The following is an 18,189-nucleotide window of genomic DNA, read 5'->3' on the forward strand; positions in this document are numbered from 1 at the left end:
TTAACAGATGCCATTTTATTGTTATTATTCTTAAGCGGTGGGGTTAAAACCCAGGTCCTCTGACTCCAGACCTGTGCTCTGCCCACTAGATCACGCTGCCTCTCAAACTGGGACCGTTCTCCAAACCGGAGAGAAACTCCGTACCTGACTCTATTCACTGCCATCGTTCTCGTCCGTCCGTCTCCCCCGATTAGACCGTGAGCCCGTCGAACGGCAGGGACCGTCTCGATCTGTGGCCGACTTGTTCGTTCCAAGCGCTTAGTACAGTGCTCTGCCCGTAGTAAGCGCTCAATAGATACTACTGAATGAATGAACCTCCGTCCGTCGGACCCTCCGAATTCCTTCCGCGGCCTCCCTGCTCCACCTGCCGCCCTTTCCGCCTCCCCAGGTGCCCCTCGACTCACCTGATCCTTCTCCAGGCAGAGCTCCTGGACCTCACCGAGCCGGCGGGCCAGCTGCTGGATGTGCAGCTCGAGGTGGCTCAGGTCTAGCCGCTTCCTCTCCGTCTGGGCCGCTAGCTTCTCTCGCACCTCGTGCAGCTCCAGCTCCTGTTTCGTTATGTCTGCGACAGGGAAACCCGGCCCCGTGCCCTGCTACCTCCACTCCCGTGCCCGGCCCCTCCCTCCGGGGCCGACCTGGTCCCGGCGAGGAGCGGCCCGGCCCAGTGGATAGAGCGCGGGCCCGTGAGTCGGAAGGACCCGGGTTCTAGTCTCGGCTCTGCGACGTGACCTCGGGTGAGTCACTTCACTTCTCTGGGGCCTCGGTTACCTCCTCTGTAAAAGGGGGAGTAAGGCTGGGAGCTCAGAAGCAGCGTGGCTTAATTAGAAAAAACAGAGGCTCGGGAGGCAGAGGCCGTAGGTTCTAATCCCGCCTCCGCCACCCGTCGGGGACGTGATCTTGGGCAGGTCACAACTTTTCTGTGCTTCAGTGACCTCATCTGTTCAGTGAATTAAGACTGTGAAGCCCACGTGGGACAACCTGATTACCTCGCATCTACCCCAGTGCTTAGAACGGTGCTCGGCACATAGTAAGCGCTTAACAAATACCCTCGTAATCGTTATCATATGGGGCACGGACCGTGCCCGACCTGATTAGCTTCTATCTACCCCAGCGCTTAGCACGGTGCCTGGCGCTTAACAAATACCATATCCCCTGCCCTACCACCTCCCCCGAACCCACAGGGGCAAGAGGGAGGGGCAGCGTCGTCCTGGCCCGGCCCAAGGCTGCTCAGCGAAGTCCGCCGGATGCGAAAGAAGTTCCCCCGCCTTCCGGCCGCGGAGCGGAGAAGCCCAACTTATTGCCGCCGGCCGCTGGAACCTCCTATCTGGTTATAGATTTGGTTCCCGGAAACTGTTTGGAAGCAACGTTCGCTCGGCGATCTGAGTCGGCAGCTGCCGCCTTCCTTTGGCTGCAGTTTTCCCGTGTCTGGGAATCTGCAAGTCTTGACCGAGTGAGGACGGAGCAGAGGGTTACTTAGGAGCGGAAGAAAATCCTAGCTGGTAGGGAAACCAGAGGTCCCTCTGGGTGAGAGGGGGAGCTTTTTTTTCTTTTTAAATGGTATCCGTTAAGCCCTTAACGTGTTCCGGGTGCTGTACTGAGCGGCGGGGTAGACGTAAGGCGACCAGGTCGGACACGGCCCGTGTCTCCGTGGCGTTTGAGGTCTTAATTCCCATTTTACAGTCGAGGTCGCTGAGGCCCAGAGAAGTTAAGTAACTCACCCGCGTTCATTCAGCGGATAAGGGGCAGAGCCGGGAACAGAACCCAGTTCCTTCCGACTCCCAGGCCCGCGCTCTATCCACTGAGCCACGCTGCTTCTGCCTCCTTGTCCTAATCTCCTCGTCGGCTGCCCCGTGGCTTACCCTTCACGATGTTTCTCTTCTGTTCCGTCGCTCTGTCCAGTTCCGTTCTGAGGTCCCGCACTAAGCTCTGGTATCCTTCCGCCCGCTGGCTCTGCCTGGTGAGCTCCTCCCGTATGTCCTTCATGAGCTAGACGCGCAACAGAAGCACAGCGGCCTAGTGAGCGGGAGGTGGTGAAGAAGGCGTTTTCTACGAGGACTCTGAAAAGCAAGTTGGCAGGAGGGACCGGTCCCCAGGCCTGGGATGCAGCAGAGAGGGGAAAATGACTCTTCCTCAGGCTTCGGGGCAAATTAAACGCCGCTCTGTTGGGAAGAGGAGCAGAGGGGTGAAGGGAGGGCTACTGATGGGATGAGAGGGCGTAGAAAAAGCCAGCAATGTGGCGGTGGGTGAGAAAGAGTTACGGGAAGCGGCGTGGCGCAGCGGAAGGAGCCCCGGGCTTGGGAGTCGGAGGTCATGGGTTTGAATCCCGGCCCTGCCGCTTGTCAGCTGTGGGGCCGTGGGCGAGTCGCTTCACTTCTCCGTGCCTCAGTTCCCTCATCTGGAAAATGGGGATGAGGACCGCGAGCCTCGCGTGGGTCGGCCTCATTACCTGCGTCTACCCCAGCGCTCAGAACAGTGCTCTGCGCATAGTAAGCGCTTAACAAATACCAACCGAAGAAAACCACGACGAGTTGCAAGGGGCCCCGAGTAACGAAAGGTACCGGAGAGCGGCCATACAACCAACTCCGCGTCCAAGAAGGCAGTGGGGGAGGGACAGCGTGGCTCAGCGGCGAGAGCCCGGGCTTGGGAGTCCGAGGCCGTGGGTTCTAATCCCGGCTCCGCCGCCTGCCGGCTGTGTGACTTTGGACAAGTCACTTCACTTCTCTGTGCCTCAGTTACCTCATCTGGACAATGGGGATTCAAACTGTGAGCCCCACGTGGGACAACCTGATCACCTTGTATCCCCCAGCGTTTAGAACGGTGCTTTGCACATAGTCGGCGCTCGACAAATACCACGATTTATTTTGATCACTGGCTGAAGGGGAGAAAGGTTGGGATGCAGTGGAGGCTGGCAGGTGAGGTTGGGACGGGAAGGTTACAGACAGCCGAGGGAATAAAGTGCTGCGGAGGGTGGGAATCGTCGGGAAACAAACAACACGGGCTAGGTCTCACGGGAGAAGACAGATCTCACTTTCTGGAGTTCCTCTGACTCTTCTTCTGTCTGGTTGCCAGGGCTGCGTTCGAAGAATCTGTGGGTGACTCTGTAGGAGGCAAAGTCCACTTGCAGTTGTAACAGCCTCTTCTCAAACTCCCAAGTCTGAAAATAAGTTCAGTCACATCACGCTGGATAGTACGCCTTTTAGTAGCGGCAGTAATAGCGTTTATCGAGCACCGTTCCGCTAAGGGCTGGGTGAAGATACCCGGGGTGGGAATTAGACACGGTCCCTGTCCCTCACGCGGAGTTGTACTTTAAGGAGTTCGGAGCTCTCCCTCTTCCTCACATCCCTCCTAAGGGGGTGTCGGAGAGGAGGCGGACGGCCTCTACCCTATAAGTAGAGAAGCAGCGTGGCTCAGTGGAAAGAGGCCGGGCTGGGGAGTCCGAGGTCAGGGGTTCTAATCCCGGCTCCGCCGCTTGCCGGCTGTGTGACTTTGGGCAAGTCACTTCACTTCTCTGTGCCTCCAGTTCCCTCATCTGTAAAACGGGGATTAACCGTGAGCCTCACGTGGGACGACCCGATGACCCTGGATCTACCCCAGCGCTTAGAACAGTGCTCTGCACATAGTAAGCGCTTAACGAATACCAACATGATTATTAAAGTGGGGATTAAAACCGGGAGCCCCACGAGGGGGACAACCTGATCACCTTGTATCCCCCCCCAGCGCTTAGAACAGTGCTCTGCACATAGTAAGCGCTCAACAAACGCCAACCTCATTATTATTATAACTGGGTAAACTGGAGCTGAGAGCAACTAGGTTTCTCGTCTACCGCTTCGGAGCGAGTCAGGGCCGCCCGAAGCCTCCCCATTCTCCACCCGAATGGGCCGGGTGGGGTTCCGGTTCCTCTCGGACTAGAAAGCCGTGGATGAGGGACCGGGCCGGACGGTCCAACCCGGGGTTCTGAGCTGTGAGATGAAAACCTCTGGAAAGACTTGAACTCCAAGTGGCCGGAAGACCACGGTTGGGAGGGAGAGGGCATCCAGAAGAAGGGTGCCGTGTAAAAGTGGGAGGATTTCTGGGGGAGCGGAGCTTTTCTCACGGGACCATGTCCCGTCTGCCCGTCTACCGTAGCGTCGGAGGCCGCTAGCTGATTCTGAAGTCCCTGGATGATCTCTGTCTTTTCGGCCTCGCTCTGCCGGCTGACGGCCAGGTGCTTCAGGGTCGCGTGGAGCTCCTGGGTGAGGTGGTCCGCGGCCTCCTCGCTTCTCTTCAGCTGGTCGCTCTTGCCGTCCAGCTCCCGGCGCAGCCGGGCGACGGTGCCGTTCCGGAGGCTCCCCTGGGCCGGAGAGCAGACGGAACGGCCACAGCTGGGGGGCCCTTCCGCCCCACTCTCTCCCGCCTCCCATCCCGGAATCGATCCGAAGTCAGGGCATCCGGGACCACGTTCTTACCCGTTTCCTTTAGGCTCGCAAACTTAAGAGGGAAAAAATCAACCCACCTCGGTTGGTCCTGCGTATAAGTTGAAGAGCGACTGCGCCTTTCCTCAGATCACCTGAGATGCTTTACCGGAAACGTTATCATCCCCGGTTTTACCACTTGAAAAATTAAAGCCCAGAGGCTGTGAGATAGTTCCGTGCCGGGAACGCTGTGCGTCCACCTTGGCATTTAAAAATGAACAATATATCCATCTGCATAGGATTGCACTCACCTGCCTGCTCTTCTCATGCTAGGGAGATACTACTAAGGATGGCATTTGTTAAGCGCTTCCTATGTGCAAAGCACCGTTCTAAGTGCTGGGGAGATACAAGGTGATCAGGTCGCCCCATGTGGGGCTCACAGTCTTAATCCCCGTTTTCCAGACGAGGCACAGAGAAGTGAAGGGACTGGCCCAAAGTGGCACAGCTGACAAGCGGCAGAGCGGGGATTCGAACCCATGGCCTCCGACTCCCAAGCCCGGGCTCTTTCCACTGAGCCACGCTGCTTCTCTAAGATGGAGAGGTATAGTGGGACAGTCGTATAGGGACACCCTCAGAAGGGACTTGAGGGAGAAGGGGTGGGGGGAATACAGATCCGGCGTGGGGTTTTAGAAACTAATTTCTCTTCATCTCTCACCTCCTTCCCCCACCCCTGTTCTGCCCCAGATTAGCTGTGAGAGGCTTCGGGAACCCCAGGTTTTCTCAAACGCGGAAGAGGAGATTCTTCTCGGATTTTTAATAATAATAATAATAATAATGATGTTGGTATTTGTTAAGCGCTTACTATGTGCGGAGCGCTGTTCTAAGCGCTGGGCTAGATCCAGGGTCATCAGGTCGTCCCACGTGAGGCTCACAGTTCGTCCCCATTTTCCAGAGGAGGGAACTGAGGCCCAGAGAAGCGAAGTGACTCGCCCACAGTCACACAGCCGCCAAGTGGCAGAGCCGGGGGTCGGACCCATGACCCCTGACTCCGAAGCCCGGGCTCTTTCCACTGAGCCCCGCTGCTTCCCCCAGTCCGTATGCACTCAGACCTCCGGAACGGAGAGAGACGATTCCAAAGCCTCCCCTGGCCGACCTCAAGCTCGTAGGGGGAAGGGTGGGAATGGGTATGCCCATAAGAAGCAGCGTGGCTCAGTGGAGAGGGCACGGGCTTGGGAGTCAGGGGTCCTGGGTTCGAATCCCGGCTCTGCCCCTTGTCAGCTGTGTGACTGTGGGCAAGTCACTTTTAACTTCTCTGGGCCTCAGTGACCTCATCCGGAAAAGGGGGATTAAGACCGTGAGCCTCTCGTGGGACAATCTGATGGCCCTGGATCTACCCCAGCGCTTAGACCTGTGCTCTGCACATAGTAAGCGCTTAACAAATACTAAAATTATTATTATTATTATTAGAGAAGCAGCGTGGCTCAGTGGAAAGAGCCCGGGCCTGGGAGTCGGAGGTCATGGGTTCGAATCCCGGCTCTGCCGCTTGTCAGCTGCGTGACTGTGGGCGAGTCATTTCACTTCTCTGTGCCCCAGTGACCTCATCTGTACAATGGGGATGAACTGTGAGCCTCACATGGGGCAACCTGATGACCCTGTATCTCCCCCAGCGCTTAGAACAGTGCTCTGCACAGAGTAAGCGCTTAACAAATACAACATTTCTTCCCGATTAGACTGTAAGCCCGTCAAAGGGCAGGGACTGTCTCCGTTACCGATTTGTACATTCTGAGCGCTTAGTACAGTGCTCTGCACATAGTGAGCGCTCAATGAGTACTGTGGAGTGAATGAATGAATCCTACCTGGCCAGTTACGTCCATGAGCTCCTCCTCCAAGCTCTTAATCTTGCCTTCCAGCAGCCCTGTTCTGGTCAGAGCCGTCTGATACTTCTTCTTGTACAGAACCACGCTGTCCTCCAAGGAGCAGATCTTGCTGCTCTCTGCTCCCCCGAGTTGCCCCTGCGATTCTTGTGGCTTCCCCCGCAGCTCGCCGGGCTCTTCCTTAGGATTCTCCATCATTTCTTCATAAAATGTCACCTGTTAGGTTGGCGACAGCAGACCGTGAGCCCGTCACCGGGCGGGGGTTGCCTCCGTTGCCGAATTGTCCGTTCCAAGCGCTTAATACGGTGCTCTGCACGTACTAAGCGCTCAGTAGATACTACTGAATGAATGAATGAACACCAGTTAGGCAAGACTGGGAAAAGGTTCCCCAAGTGCTTAGCGCAGCACTCGGCACACAGTTGGCGCTTTATTGAGGCCTAGTGGATAGGCCCCGGGGCTGGGAGTCAGAAGACCCGAGTTCTAATCCTGACTCTGCCGCTTGTCTGCTGGGTGACCTTGGGCAAGTCACTTCTCTTCTCTGCGCCTCAGTTACCTCTTCTGTAAAATGGGGATTAAGACTGTGAGTCCAATGTGGGGCATGGACTGTGTCCGACCCGATTAGCTTGTATCTACTCCAGCGCTTAGTACAGTACCTGGAACAGAGTAAGCGCCTAACAAATTCCATAAAAAAAACAACTACTGACTGGATGATATTAACCCTCATTAACCTAGAAACCGATCAAGGAATCTAGAGTCTATCAGGGAGGAGGAACAGTACCTTGGGTTTCCGTGACAACTTTCTTCAGGAAGCACGAAATACAAATACTCTTGTCTTCCTGGGATGGAATGTAATTCCGTCTTCCTGGGATGGAATGTAATTCCACGTTCCAGAGATGGAATGTAAACCAACCTATGACATCTCCGTCCGCCAGCCCCACTTAAGGGCATCCATTCATTCATTCAATCGTATTTCTTAAGCGCTTACTATGTGCAGAGCATTCATTCATTCAATAGTATTTATTGAGCTCTTACTATGTGCAGAGCACTGTACTAAGCGCTTGGAATGGACAGATCGGTAACAGATAGAGACGGTCCCTGCCCTCTGACGGGCTCACGGTCTAATCGGGGGAGACGGACGGACGAGAACAATAGCAGTAAATAGAATCTAGGGGATGAACATCTCATTAAAATGAGAGCACTGTACTGAGCGCTTGGAATGTACATTTCGGCAACAGATAGAGAAAATCCCTGCCCAGCGACGGGCTCACAGTCTAATCATGTGACTCCCCCTGAATTCGGAGAGCGCAGGAGCTTAGTTCCCAGTGGACGTGGTGCCTTTTTCTACCTGTTCCCCGTTCTGCCACTTGTCAGCTGTGTGACTGTGCGCAGGTCACTTCACTTCTCTGTGCCTCAGCGACCTCATCTGTAAAATGGGGATTAAGATTGTGAGCCTCACGTGGGGCAACCTGATTACCCTGTATCTACCCCAGCGCTTAGAACGGTGCTCTGCACATAGGAAGCGCTTAACAAATACCAACATTAACATTAGGAGTCCCCCGTTTTCTGCATCCAAATGGGGAATCTGCTGGTCAACGTCCATTGGTCTAAACTGGTTCTCTGTACAGTAGACTTTGTCACCTGAGTGACTGAAATCTCACCGAGTTGAGGTCTGACTTTAGAGTCATCCATTCCCCTCGTTCCAAGCAGGGAGGAGAATTTCCAATTCTTATGCCTCTGCCTCTCTGTGCTCAGGGAAGCCCAGTTTGGGAATCTATTATAATAATAATGATGGTATTTGTTAAGTGCTTACAACGCGCCAAGCACTCTTCTAAGCGCTGGGGTAGATATAAGGTAAATAGGTTGTCCCACGTAGGGCTCACGGTCTTCATCCCCATTTTACAGGTGAGGGAACTGAGGCACAGAGAAGTGACTTGCCCAAGGTCTCACAGCAGACAAGTGCGGAACCGGGGTTAAAACCCACGTCATCGGACTCCCAAGCCCGCGCTCTTGCCGCTAGGCCACGCTGCTTCTCTGTAGGATGCCTACCATCTGGAAGCATAATCCATTCTCATGCCCACCCTGTCTGATTTGGATTTCTGGATCGAGTAGCAGACCTCTCCATTCATTCACTCAGTAGTATTTATTGAGCGCTTACTATGTGCCGAGCACTGTACTAAGCGCTTGGAATGGACAAACCGGCAACAGATAGAGACGGTCCCCGCCCTTCGACGGGCTCGCGGTCGAATCGGGGGAGACGGACAGACGAGAACGATGGCAGTAAATAGAATCGAGAGGATGAACATCTCATTAAAACAAGAGCAAATAAATAGAATCAAGGCGACGTACATCTCACGAGCAAAATTAATAGGGTAACGAAAGCACATACAGTCGAGCGGACGAGTACGGTGCTGAGGGGAGGGGAAGGGAGAGGGGGAGGAGCGGAGGGAAAGGGGGGGAAAGAGGGCTTAGCTGAGGGGAGGGGAAGCGGGGGGTGGAGGGGGAGCAGAGGGAGCAGAGGGAAAAGGGGGAGCTCAGTCTGGGAAGGCCTCTTGGAGGAGGTGAGCTCCATCCTTTCTGAATCATTCCAGAGAAGCAGCATAGCTCAGTGGCAAGAGCCCAGGCTTGGGAGACAGAGGTCATGGGTTCGATTCCCGGCTCTGCCGCTTGTCAGCGGTGTGACTGCGGGCAAGTCACTTCACTTCTCTGGGCCTCAGTGACCTCATCTGGAAAATGGGGATGAAGACTGTGAGCCTCACGCGGGACGACCCGATCACCTTGTATCTCCCCCAGCGCTTAGAACAGCGCTCTGCACATAGTAAGCGCTTAACCAATACCAACATTATTATTCTAGAAAAGCCCCGGGGCCCGTGGAACTGCCATTCGATCTTAGAAAATTCGCACTGGCTCCATCCACTCACATCAACTCTCTCCTTCCCTCGCTCTAGCTCACCGAGCCACCAAGCTCAGAAAATGCCGGGCCCCGTCCCCGCCACGTACACGCGGAGTTTCCTGTCGGAGCGGGTTCCCACGAAAACCAAACCCCAAGGAGCGGAAAAGAGAGGAGGCCGGACGTATCGTATTTCTCACTGGTCGCGATGCTCGATTTTCTCTCCGGTCGACGCGCGCCCGCTCTGGGGGTCGGGCTGGTGTGCGTTTCAGGGCGGATGTAAACCCTTACCTCCTCTTCTTTCATCAGACAACGCCGGTGAAGGAGTTGCAGGTCACAGGTCTGCTTCTCCAGGATGGATCTGTACTGCAGGAGTGAGTAGTAAGAAGTCTGAAACTCCTCTGTGCACAGCGCCAGTTTCCGCTGAAGGTGTAGCATTTTCTCTCTCAGCTCATTGAGGTGCGCTTGGTGGGCCTGCTTAGAGGAACTGAGTTCTTCTTGCAGCAGTTGGAATCCTGCCCTTCGCTCCTGACACTAGAATACAAAACAGCAAATCAAAAAGGCTTTGAAGATGTCGCCATTGAAATCATTCACAGAATCTGAGCGCGGCAATGAGATCCTTCTGCGGAGACTCTCACAGACGAACCGCCGTCCGCAAAACACGCGTCGCCTTTCGGCTGCACCGGGCTCCGGCTCGTTTCCTTCGGAACCACCCGGACCCGCGACCCGCGAGGAATTGGAATCGGGCTGGTTACGTGGCAGGGTTCGATCGCATCTGACGGCTGCTTGTTCTTGCGCCCGGTGGTAACTCACCTACTGCCCGGTGGAGACCTAGAGGTCCGCGCTGGCTACCGGATCCTTCTTTTCGGGTAGTTTGAAGCTTTTCGGTTGCGTCCCTGTGGATCTGACTAACTCCTGGGCTCAGTCCCGGCTTTCGGACTCCGCCCTGAAGTGGCCCGGAGAGCCGGGGACGGTGCCCGGCCTTGCCAGAGGCCGGGGTCTCTACCTGACCTTGGATTCTTGGGCTTTCTCACCTTCGCTTAATTGGGGCTTTTCTCCCGCCCCTCTTCAACTGCAGCCTGGCAGCGGAAAATAGGAGTGAAGAGTCTTTGTCCAGGCCTCAACCGATCTCTGTTGTGCGTTCCTCTTTGTCATCCATGTCTGATATTTCTCTGTTCTCTACTTTGTCTTCTCCTTCCCTCCTCTCTCCCCGGTCCCCAGAGTGTGACCATCTACATTTGGGTCACGTCTCCTGTCCCCGGCTCCCTCCGTCACCTACTCCTCCATGGGCGCGAGTCGAACCCGGAGCCCCTCCCCTTGCCCGTTCCACCCGTTTTCGAGAGTGAGCGTTCTCTCCGATTGAGAAGCAGGGCGGTCTAGTGCGTAGAGCTCGGGTCCGAGGGTCAGAAGGTCCTGGGTTCTAATCCCGGCTCTGCCACGCGTCTGCGGGGCGATCTCGAGCGTGGCTCAGTGGAAAGAGCCCGGGCTTGGGAGGCAGAGGTCGTGGGTTCGAATCCCGGCTCTGCCCCTTGTCAGCTGTGTGACTGTGGGCAAGTCACTTCACTTCTCTGGGCCTCAGTGACCTCATCTGGAAAATGGGGATTAACTGGGAGCCTCGTGTGGGACAACCCGATCACCCTGTATCTCCCCCAGCGCTTAGAACGGTGCTCGGCACATAGTAAGCGCTTAACAAATATCGACATTTTTCTTATTATCTCGGGCAAGTCACTCAACTTCTCTCTCGCTTAGTGGAAAGAGCCCGGGCTTGGGAGTCAGAGGTGGTGGGTTCTAACCCCGGCTCCGCCACTTGTCTGCTGTGTGACCTTGGGCAAGTCATTTAACTTCTCTGGGCCTCAGTTACCTCATCTGGAAAAATGGGGATTAAAAAATGTGAACCCCACTGGGACAATCTGATTACCCGGCTCTTAGAACGGTGCTCAGCACATAGTAAGCGCTTAACAAATACCATAATTATTATTATTCTCCGGGCCTCGCTTACCCCATCGGTTAAATGGGGATTAAGACTGCGTGCCCCCTGTGGAACGTGGACTATGTCCAACCCAAGTAACTTGTATCTGCCCTAGGTGCTTAATACAGTGCTTGGCATAGAGTAAGCACTTAACAAATACCATTACAAAAAAACCGGCACCAGACTTAGCTGTGGGGAGTCAGGGACCGGGGTCGGCCCAGTGGCCTTCACCTGGGATTCTTCAATCGCACGATGCTGAGTTCAGTTCCAGATCTGTGCCTGGCCAGATCTCCTATAATGTGACAATCACATTCCCGAGGAACCTCAGATTAAGGAAGACTTGTGATACAGTCTCACGCGTCGATCGATGCCACGTACGTACCGTTCCTCCCGACATCGCATCGCCTTACCTGCCGAGGCGTTGTTGGAAAAAAAAATTCCCAAATTCACCCAAAGAATTCTATCCAAAAGGTAGAGGGAGAAACATGTGTTACAGGAAAATGGATGATTAATCGTATGACTTTACGCCATTTGGGACGGTGCTCTGCACACAGTAAGTGCTTACCGAATACGATCGAATGGTTGAATGAGTAGTTGGAGAAAAAGGTGTCAATAGAGGGATTTTAATAATAACGATGATGGTGTTTGTTAAGCGCTCACTATGTGTGAAGCACTGTTCTAAGCGCTGGGGGGGGGGGCTACAAGGTGATCAGGTTGTCCCACGTGGGGTTCACGGTCTTAATCCCCATTTTCCAGATGGGGTAACTGAGTCACAGAGAACTTACGCGACTTGCCCGAAGTCCCCCAGCTGACAAGCGGTGGAGCAGGAATTAGAACCCACAGCCTGTGACTCCCAAGCCCGGGCTCTTCCCACTGTGCCACGCTGCTTCTCATTTTCTGTTTTGGTGACACATTAGCATGGACCACAGAATCACTACTGTTCTATCACTTAAAGAAAGACAGGAGGTAGCACTTAAAAAACTGCAAAACTAGTTTCTGACAACTTCCCCGTCACCGGGGTGTTAACCGCTTGGCTTCATTAGCTTGGGAGCTCTCTGAATCCGGGACACGTACGCCGCTTAACTCATACTTTTTTCTAAATTGTATGCGTGAAGCGCTTATTTGGTGCCAGGCACTGTTCTAAGTGATGCAGGTTAATCAGGTTGGACACAATCCCTGTCCCACACGGGGCTCACGGTCTTAATCCCCATTTTCCAGATGAGGTAACAGAGGCCCAGAGAAGTTAAGTGACTTGCACAAGATCACCCAGCAGACAAGTGGCAGAGCAGGGATTAGAACCCAGGTTTTTCGGACTCCCAGGCCTGTGTTGTATCCATTGAGCCGTGCGGCTCCTCATTATAATAATAATGATGTTGGTATTTGTTAAGCGCTTACTATGTGCAGAGCACTGTTCTAAGCGCTGGGGTAGATTCAAGGTGATCAGGTTGTCCCACGTGAGGCTCACAGTTAATCCCCATTTTATTCATTCATTTCATTCAATAGCATTTATTGAGCGCTTACTATGTGCAGAGCAGTGTACTAAGCGCTTGGAATGGACAAATCAGCAACAGATAGAGACCGTCCCTGCCCAATTGACGGGCTCACGGTCTAATCGGGGGAGCAGACGGACAAAAACAATGGCAATGAATAGAATCAAGGGGATGGACATCTCATTAACAAAATAAATAGGGTAATAAAAATATATACAAATGAGAGGAGGAGCACAGTGCTGAGGGGAGGGGAAGGGAGAGGGGGAGGAGCAGAGGGAAATGGGGGGAAAAGAGGGTTAAGCTGCGGAGAGGTGAAGGGGGGGTGGTAGAGGGAGTAGAGGGAGAAGGGGAGCTCGGTCTGGGAAGGCCTCTTGGAGGAGATGAGCGGTCAGAGAAGTGAAGTGACTCGCCCACAGTCACACAGCTGACAAGCGGCAGAGCCCGGATTCGAACCTATGACCTCCGACTCCCAAGCCCGGGCTCTTTCCACCGAGCCACGCTGCTGCTCATGAAAGTAGAGTAATGAAAGACAGGTAGCACGGTTGTTCCGCAATTTAAATTTGGAATGACTTCGAACGTGTGATGGTTTTGTTTCACTGTGCCGTTACTGACATCCTGACAATAAAACACTCAGCTCTGCCAGAGCTAATTTGTTCGCTCCATGTTTTGGATAGAAAGCAACAACATCATCGGGGAATTTTCTTCCGACAGAGCGCGCTTGTCGGGATACGGCGAGAAGCAGTCTCACAAGAAGCGGTCGCGGACCTGCATGGGGCGGTGGACACCGGGCAAATATTCAACCGATCGTATTTATTGAGCGCTCACCGTGTGCAGAGCGCAACAGTGAGAGTTTTCTCGAATGCAGCGTTCTGCAGTAATACAAACCCAGTGTTATGTCGTCTGTTAAGCGCTTACTACGTGCTAAGTGCTGAGGTAGATACGAGGTTATGAGATTGGACCCAGCGCCACCAGGATTCATAATCTAGAAAGAGAGGCAGCGTGGTACAGCGGAAAGAGCCCGGGCTCGGGAGTCGGAGTGCATGGGTTCGAATCCCGACTCCGCCGCTTGCCAGCTGTGTGACTTTGGGCAACTCACTTCACTTCTCTGTGCCTCAGTGACCTCATCTGTCAAATGGGGATTAAAACCGTGAGCCCCACGTGGGACAACCTGATCACCTTTTTTCCCCCGGCGCTTAGAACAGTGCCCTGCACATAGTAAGCGCTTAACAAATACCACCATTCTTACATTTTTCTATCCCCTCCTCATTTTGTAATGAGGAAACAGAGGCCCAGAGAGGTTAAGCCACTTGCCCAAGGTCACACAGTTGGCCAGTGGTGGAGCTGGGACTCAAACCAGGGTCTCCCGTCGCCGAGTCTTGGGCCCTCTCCACTAGATGATATATTTTACTGAATCGACGCTATTCAATCGAGGGGAAAAATATCCCAGAGAGCGGTCAGTTTGGCAAATGTTACCGATTTCCAACACAGACTTTTCAACTTTTACAGTTGAAAGGTCAGCTGGAGCGGCAATGATCCCAGCCGGCAACCCTGGCACAAAGTAAGCCCCGGGAACACATGTCTGCTTAGACGCTGAGCCTCGCGTTCAGCAACGCAAGCCTTTAATAGACTGTGAACACCCGCTAGGCAGGGAACGTTTATGCTAATTCTGCTGTACTGTTCTCTCCCAAGCACTTAATACAGTGCTCTGTACATAGTAAGGGCTCAGTAAATAAATAAATAAATAAATAAATTGTGGTATTTGTTAAGCGCTTACTATGTGCAAAGCACTGTTCTGAGCGCTGGGGGATACAAGGTGATCAGGTCGTCCCACGTGGGGCTCACGGTTTTAATCCCCATTTGACAGACGAGGTAACTGAGGCCCAGACAAGTTAAGTGACTTGCCCAAGGTCACACAGCTGACTAGCGGCTGGGCCGGGATTAGAACCCATGATCTCTGACTCCCAAGCCCGCTCTCTTTCCACTGAGCCACACTGCCACTGATTAACTGATTAGTAAAAGCTACCTTCGAAATCTTTCCAGCGGCATGGTTTAGTGGAAAGAGCACGGGCTTGGGAGTCAGAGGACACGGGTTCTAACCCCCACTCTGCCGCTCGTCCGCTGTGTGACCTTGGGCAAGTAGCTTAACTTCTCTTTGCCTCGGTTACCTCATCTGTCAAATGGGGATTAAAAGTGTGAGCCCCACGTGGGACGACCTGATTACCTTGTACGAACCCCAGCGCCTATAGCACAGTGCTCGGTACATAGTAAGCGCTTAATACCGTTATTATTATTATCATAATTGCGTCTTTCGGAATGGTTCCACGTGAGTTCAATCCTTCCCTCTTCTGCGTATCCGAACAAGCCATTCTATATCGTCTCTCTTACTCTCAGTGCTCTGCACGTAGTAAATGCTCAATAAATACCATCGACTGATAGACATTCTGAGTCTATCTCTGTTGGGAAAAGAGAAAACCTGCCTCCAGGGTCAACACGAAGAGCTTTCTTGCTGCAAGTCTACAGCTAGTAATGGAGTAATATAGAGAAGGCTGGAGATGGGTTTCCCATGTCCCGCAACTTCTCCTCCTCCCTTGCCCCGTGACAGTTCTATTTCGAGTCGGATTTGGGAGACTCGGGTGAACGCCTAGACCCATCTCTCTGGGCCTGATTCCTTTCCACTTATTTATTCTTATCTTTTCCAAAAAGGCCGTTATTTTTTTTTTTAACCTCTGCTACGGATCCTGTCTCTTTCATTTGCATATTTGCCAAAGGAAAGTAACCCAAAGGCATCACTCCATTTCCCGTTGCCCTTTCAGCGAGGAGTTTCATTCCGTTCCACGGAAGCATGAATATTTCATCGGCCTCTACTGCGACCTCACTGTGGAGTTAAGGGAAATCAAACAAGTTGGAGATAAATTGACGGTCACGTGATTAGTGGTTGGACAAAGAATCAGAGAATCGGGGGGCAAGAAGCCCTCTCCAGAAGTCTCTAGGCCCAACCCCCTGCCTCTGGCTAGTCTGTACCTAAAACACCAGAGACGGGTTTGAGTCAATCATGTTATGAAACCTCTCTAGAGCTGAAGATTCCAAAGCCTTCCTTGGTAGCCTATTCGGGTGTTCAATAATAGTAATAATAATGTTGGTATTTGTTAAGCGCTTACTATGTTTAGACCACTGTTCTAAGCGCTGGGGGAGATACAGGGGAATGAGGTAGATACAGGGGAGTCAATAAATTCCTTGTTGGGTCTTTGATTACAACTTAAGCCCATTTCCTCTCGTTTTGTTCTCGGTGTGGTCATTTCGTTAATACGTCGATGGGTATCTTCTCTGCGATAATCTTTCGCTTTACATTTTTTTTAAAATGGAATCTGTTCAGTTCTTACTAGGGGAAGCTGGCCCCTTTCAACCTCCTATTTTCTTGGCTAAACAAAATGAACTCCTTTACTGTTTGGTTTTTTTTTTAATCTCTTTAATCATCAGCAGAATTTGTTAAACACCTACACTGTGCAGAGCAGTACACTAAGTACTTGGGGACAGAAGAAGAAAGGCATAATCTCTTGCAATCTAATGGAGAAAGACCAGGAGACCAAAATCTAATCATTTGCAATCTAATTAGGATTTAAAATACTCCTTCAGCTTCTTCCTTACTTACCGACTCTCAATTCACCCAACTCCCACTCTTTATTCCTCTCTATTCGCTGTGCCCTTCTCTCATTTCTCCCACCTCTACCGCCTTGCTCACACTCTCTTTTTTAAATACGGCATTTTTTGAGTGCTTTACTATAATAATAATAATATTGGTATTTGTTAAGCGCTTACTATGTTAAGCGCTGGGGGAGATACAGGGTCATCGGGTCGTCCCACGTGAGGCTCACGGTTAATCCCCATTTTACAGATGAGGGAACTGAGGCCCAGAGAAGTGAAGTGACTCGCCCACAGTCACACAGCTGACAAGTGGCAGAGCCGGGAGTCGAACCCAGGATCTCTGACTCCGAAGCCCAGGCTCTTTCCACCGAGCCGCGCTGCTTCCCAATGTGCCAAGCACTGTTCTAGACGCTGGAGTAGTCACAGGCTAATCGGATGGAATACAGTCCTTGTCCCACATGGGCCTCGCCGTCTTCATCCCCATTTCGCAGATAAGGTAACGGAGGCTCGGAGAATTTAAGCGGCTTGCTGCAGGTCGCACAACAGACAAGTGGCAAAGCTGGGATTAGAAGCCAGGTTCTTCTGACTGCCAGGGCCGTGCTCTATCCACTGGGCCACACGGCTTCTCTGAACCTCGTATTCTCCCGAGAACTTAGTACAGCCTGGCCTAGTGGAAAGAGCACAGGCCTGGGAGTCAGAGGACCTGGATTCTAACTCCGCATTTGCCAGTTGCTTGCTGTGTCACCTTAGGCAAGTCACTTAGCTTCTCTGTGCCTCAGTTCTCCCTCCTACATAGACTGTGACCCCCATACGGGACAGGGATTGTGTCCAACCTAATTGATCTGTATCTACCCCAGTGCTTAGAACGGTGCTCGACACAAAGTGAGCACTTAACAAATAGCATAACGATAACGTTGGTATTTGTTACGCGCTCACTATGTGCCGAGCGCCGTTCTAAGCGCCGGGGTAGATTTACAGGGTAATCGGCTTGTCCCACGTGAGGCTCACAGTCTTCATCCCCATTTTACGGATGAGGTCACTGAGGCACAGAGGAAGGGAAGTGACTTGCCCACAGTCACCCAGCTGCCAAGCGGCGGAGCCGGGATTCGAACCCATGACCACCGACTCCCAAGCCCGGGCTCTTTCCACTGAGCCACGCTGCTTCTCTTAAGCGTAAAACAAACAAACCCAGGCCCTTTTGATTCACTATCATCAATGGTATTTACTGAGCACTTACTATGTTCAGAGCACTGTACTAAGCACTTGAGGGAGGCCTGTGCCGCACCCATTAGGCCTGGCTCCTTCCTTCTACCTGGAACTCCCCGCTCCGCCCCCTTCATTTCCGCCAGACCACGGTTCTCCCCATCATCAAAGCACTTCTCAAATAAAATCTGATTAATTTATCTCCTCTGTCGGTTTCATCCCAGCTGCCCCCTCAGTTCCTCTGAACCAACTAGCGTGCTCATGTTCACCTGTACCACTTCAGTGCCTATTAACTTAGCACTTTCTAATCTACCTATCCACTTTTCATTCTCCCGCCAACCCGTTCATTGCATTTAGCGTCTTTCTCCGCGCCTCAGATTTGAGGGCAAGGCTCGTGTCTACAATAGTCTCCCAAGTGGTCTCTCCGCACACAGGTGCTAAATAAATAATGCTGATTAATCCAATGCAGTTCTTCCCCGGATCTTCTCCAGCTTTTTCATCTCTATTAAAATGTGCTAAACCGAACCTTCTTAACAGTGACCCGACTACCGTCCGTCACAGGGGAAGTATTACTTCCCGGCACTCCCGGGGTCAATCTCCAGTTAATACATCCCAGGAGCATCCCAAAAGGTTTTTTTTAAAAAAAATTACACTGTCCTTTTATTCGGCCTGTGGAGCCTGATGTTACAGCTGTTTTGTAAGAAGGCGTGAGACCCTTTTAGGATGAAATGTG

At 52.6% G+C, this 18,189-nt stretch overlaps 1 protein-coding gene across 3 annotated transcripts in view; it reads right to left on the reverse strand.

Annotated features, from left to right (window-relative positions):
* The window catches only part of PMFBP1 (polyamine modulated factor 1 binding protein 1), a 45,409-nt gene that overhangs the window by 21,593 nt on the left and 5,627 nt on the right, over nt 1-18,189 (reverse strand). For 2 of the 3 annotated variants that reach the window (XM_039913466.1, XM_039913465.1), the window contains exons 4-9: nt 9,444-9,686; nt 6,248-6,481; nt 4,121-4,330; nt 3,029-3,154; nt 1,860-1,986; nt 405-562 (exon numbers count right to left, since the gene is read on the reverse strand). In XM_039913466.1, the coding sequence (XP_039769400.1) occupies nt 405-562; nt 1,860-1,986; nt 3,029-3,154; nt 4,121-4,330; nt 6,248-6,481; nt 9,444-9,686 (1,098 nt within the window). The remainder of the gene's footprint in view (nt 1-404; nt 563-1,859; nt 1,987-3,028; nt 3,155-4,120; nt 4,331-6,247; nt 6,482-9,443; nt 9,687-18,189) is intronic. The other variant, XM_039913467.1, reaches the window with a different exon arrangement.

The sequence above is a fragment of the Ornithorhynchus anatinus genome, chromosome 11, assembly GCF_004115215.2.
Source record: "Ornithorhynchus anatinus isolate Pmale09 chromosome 11, mOrnAna1.pri.v4, whole genome shotgun sequence".
Lineage (NCBI taxonomy): Eukaryota > Metazoa > Chordata > Mammalia > Monotremata > Ornithorhynchidae > Ornithorhynchus > Ornithorhynchus anatinus.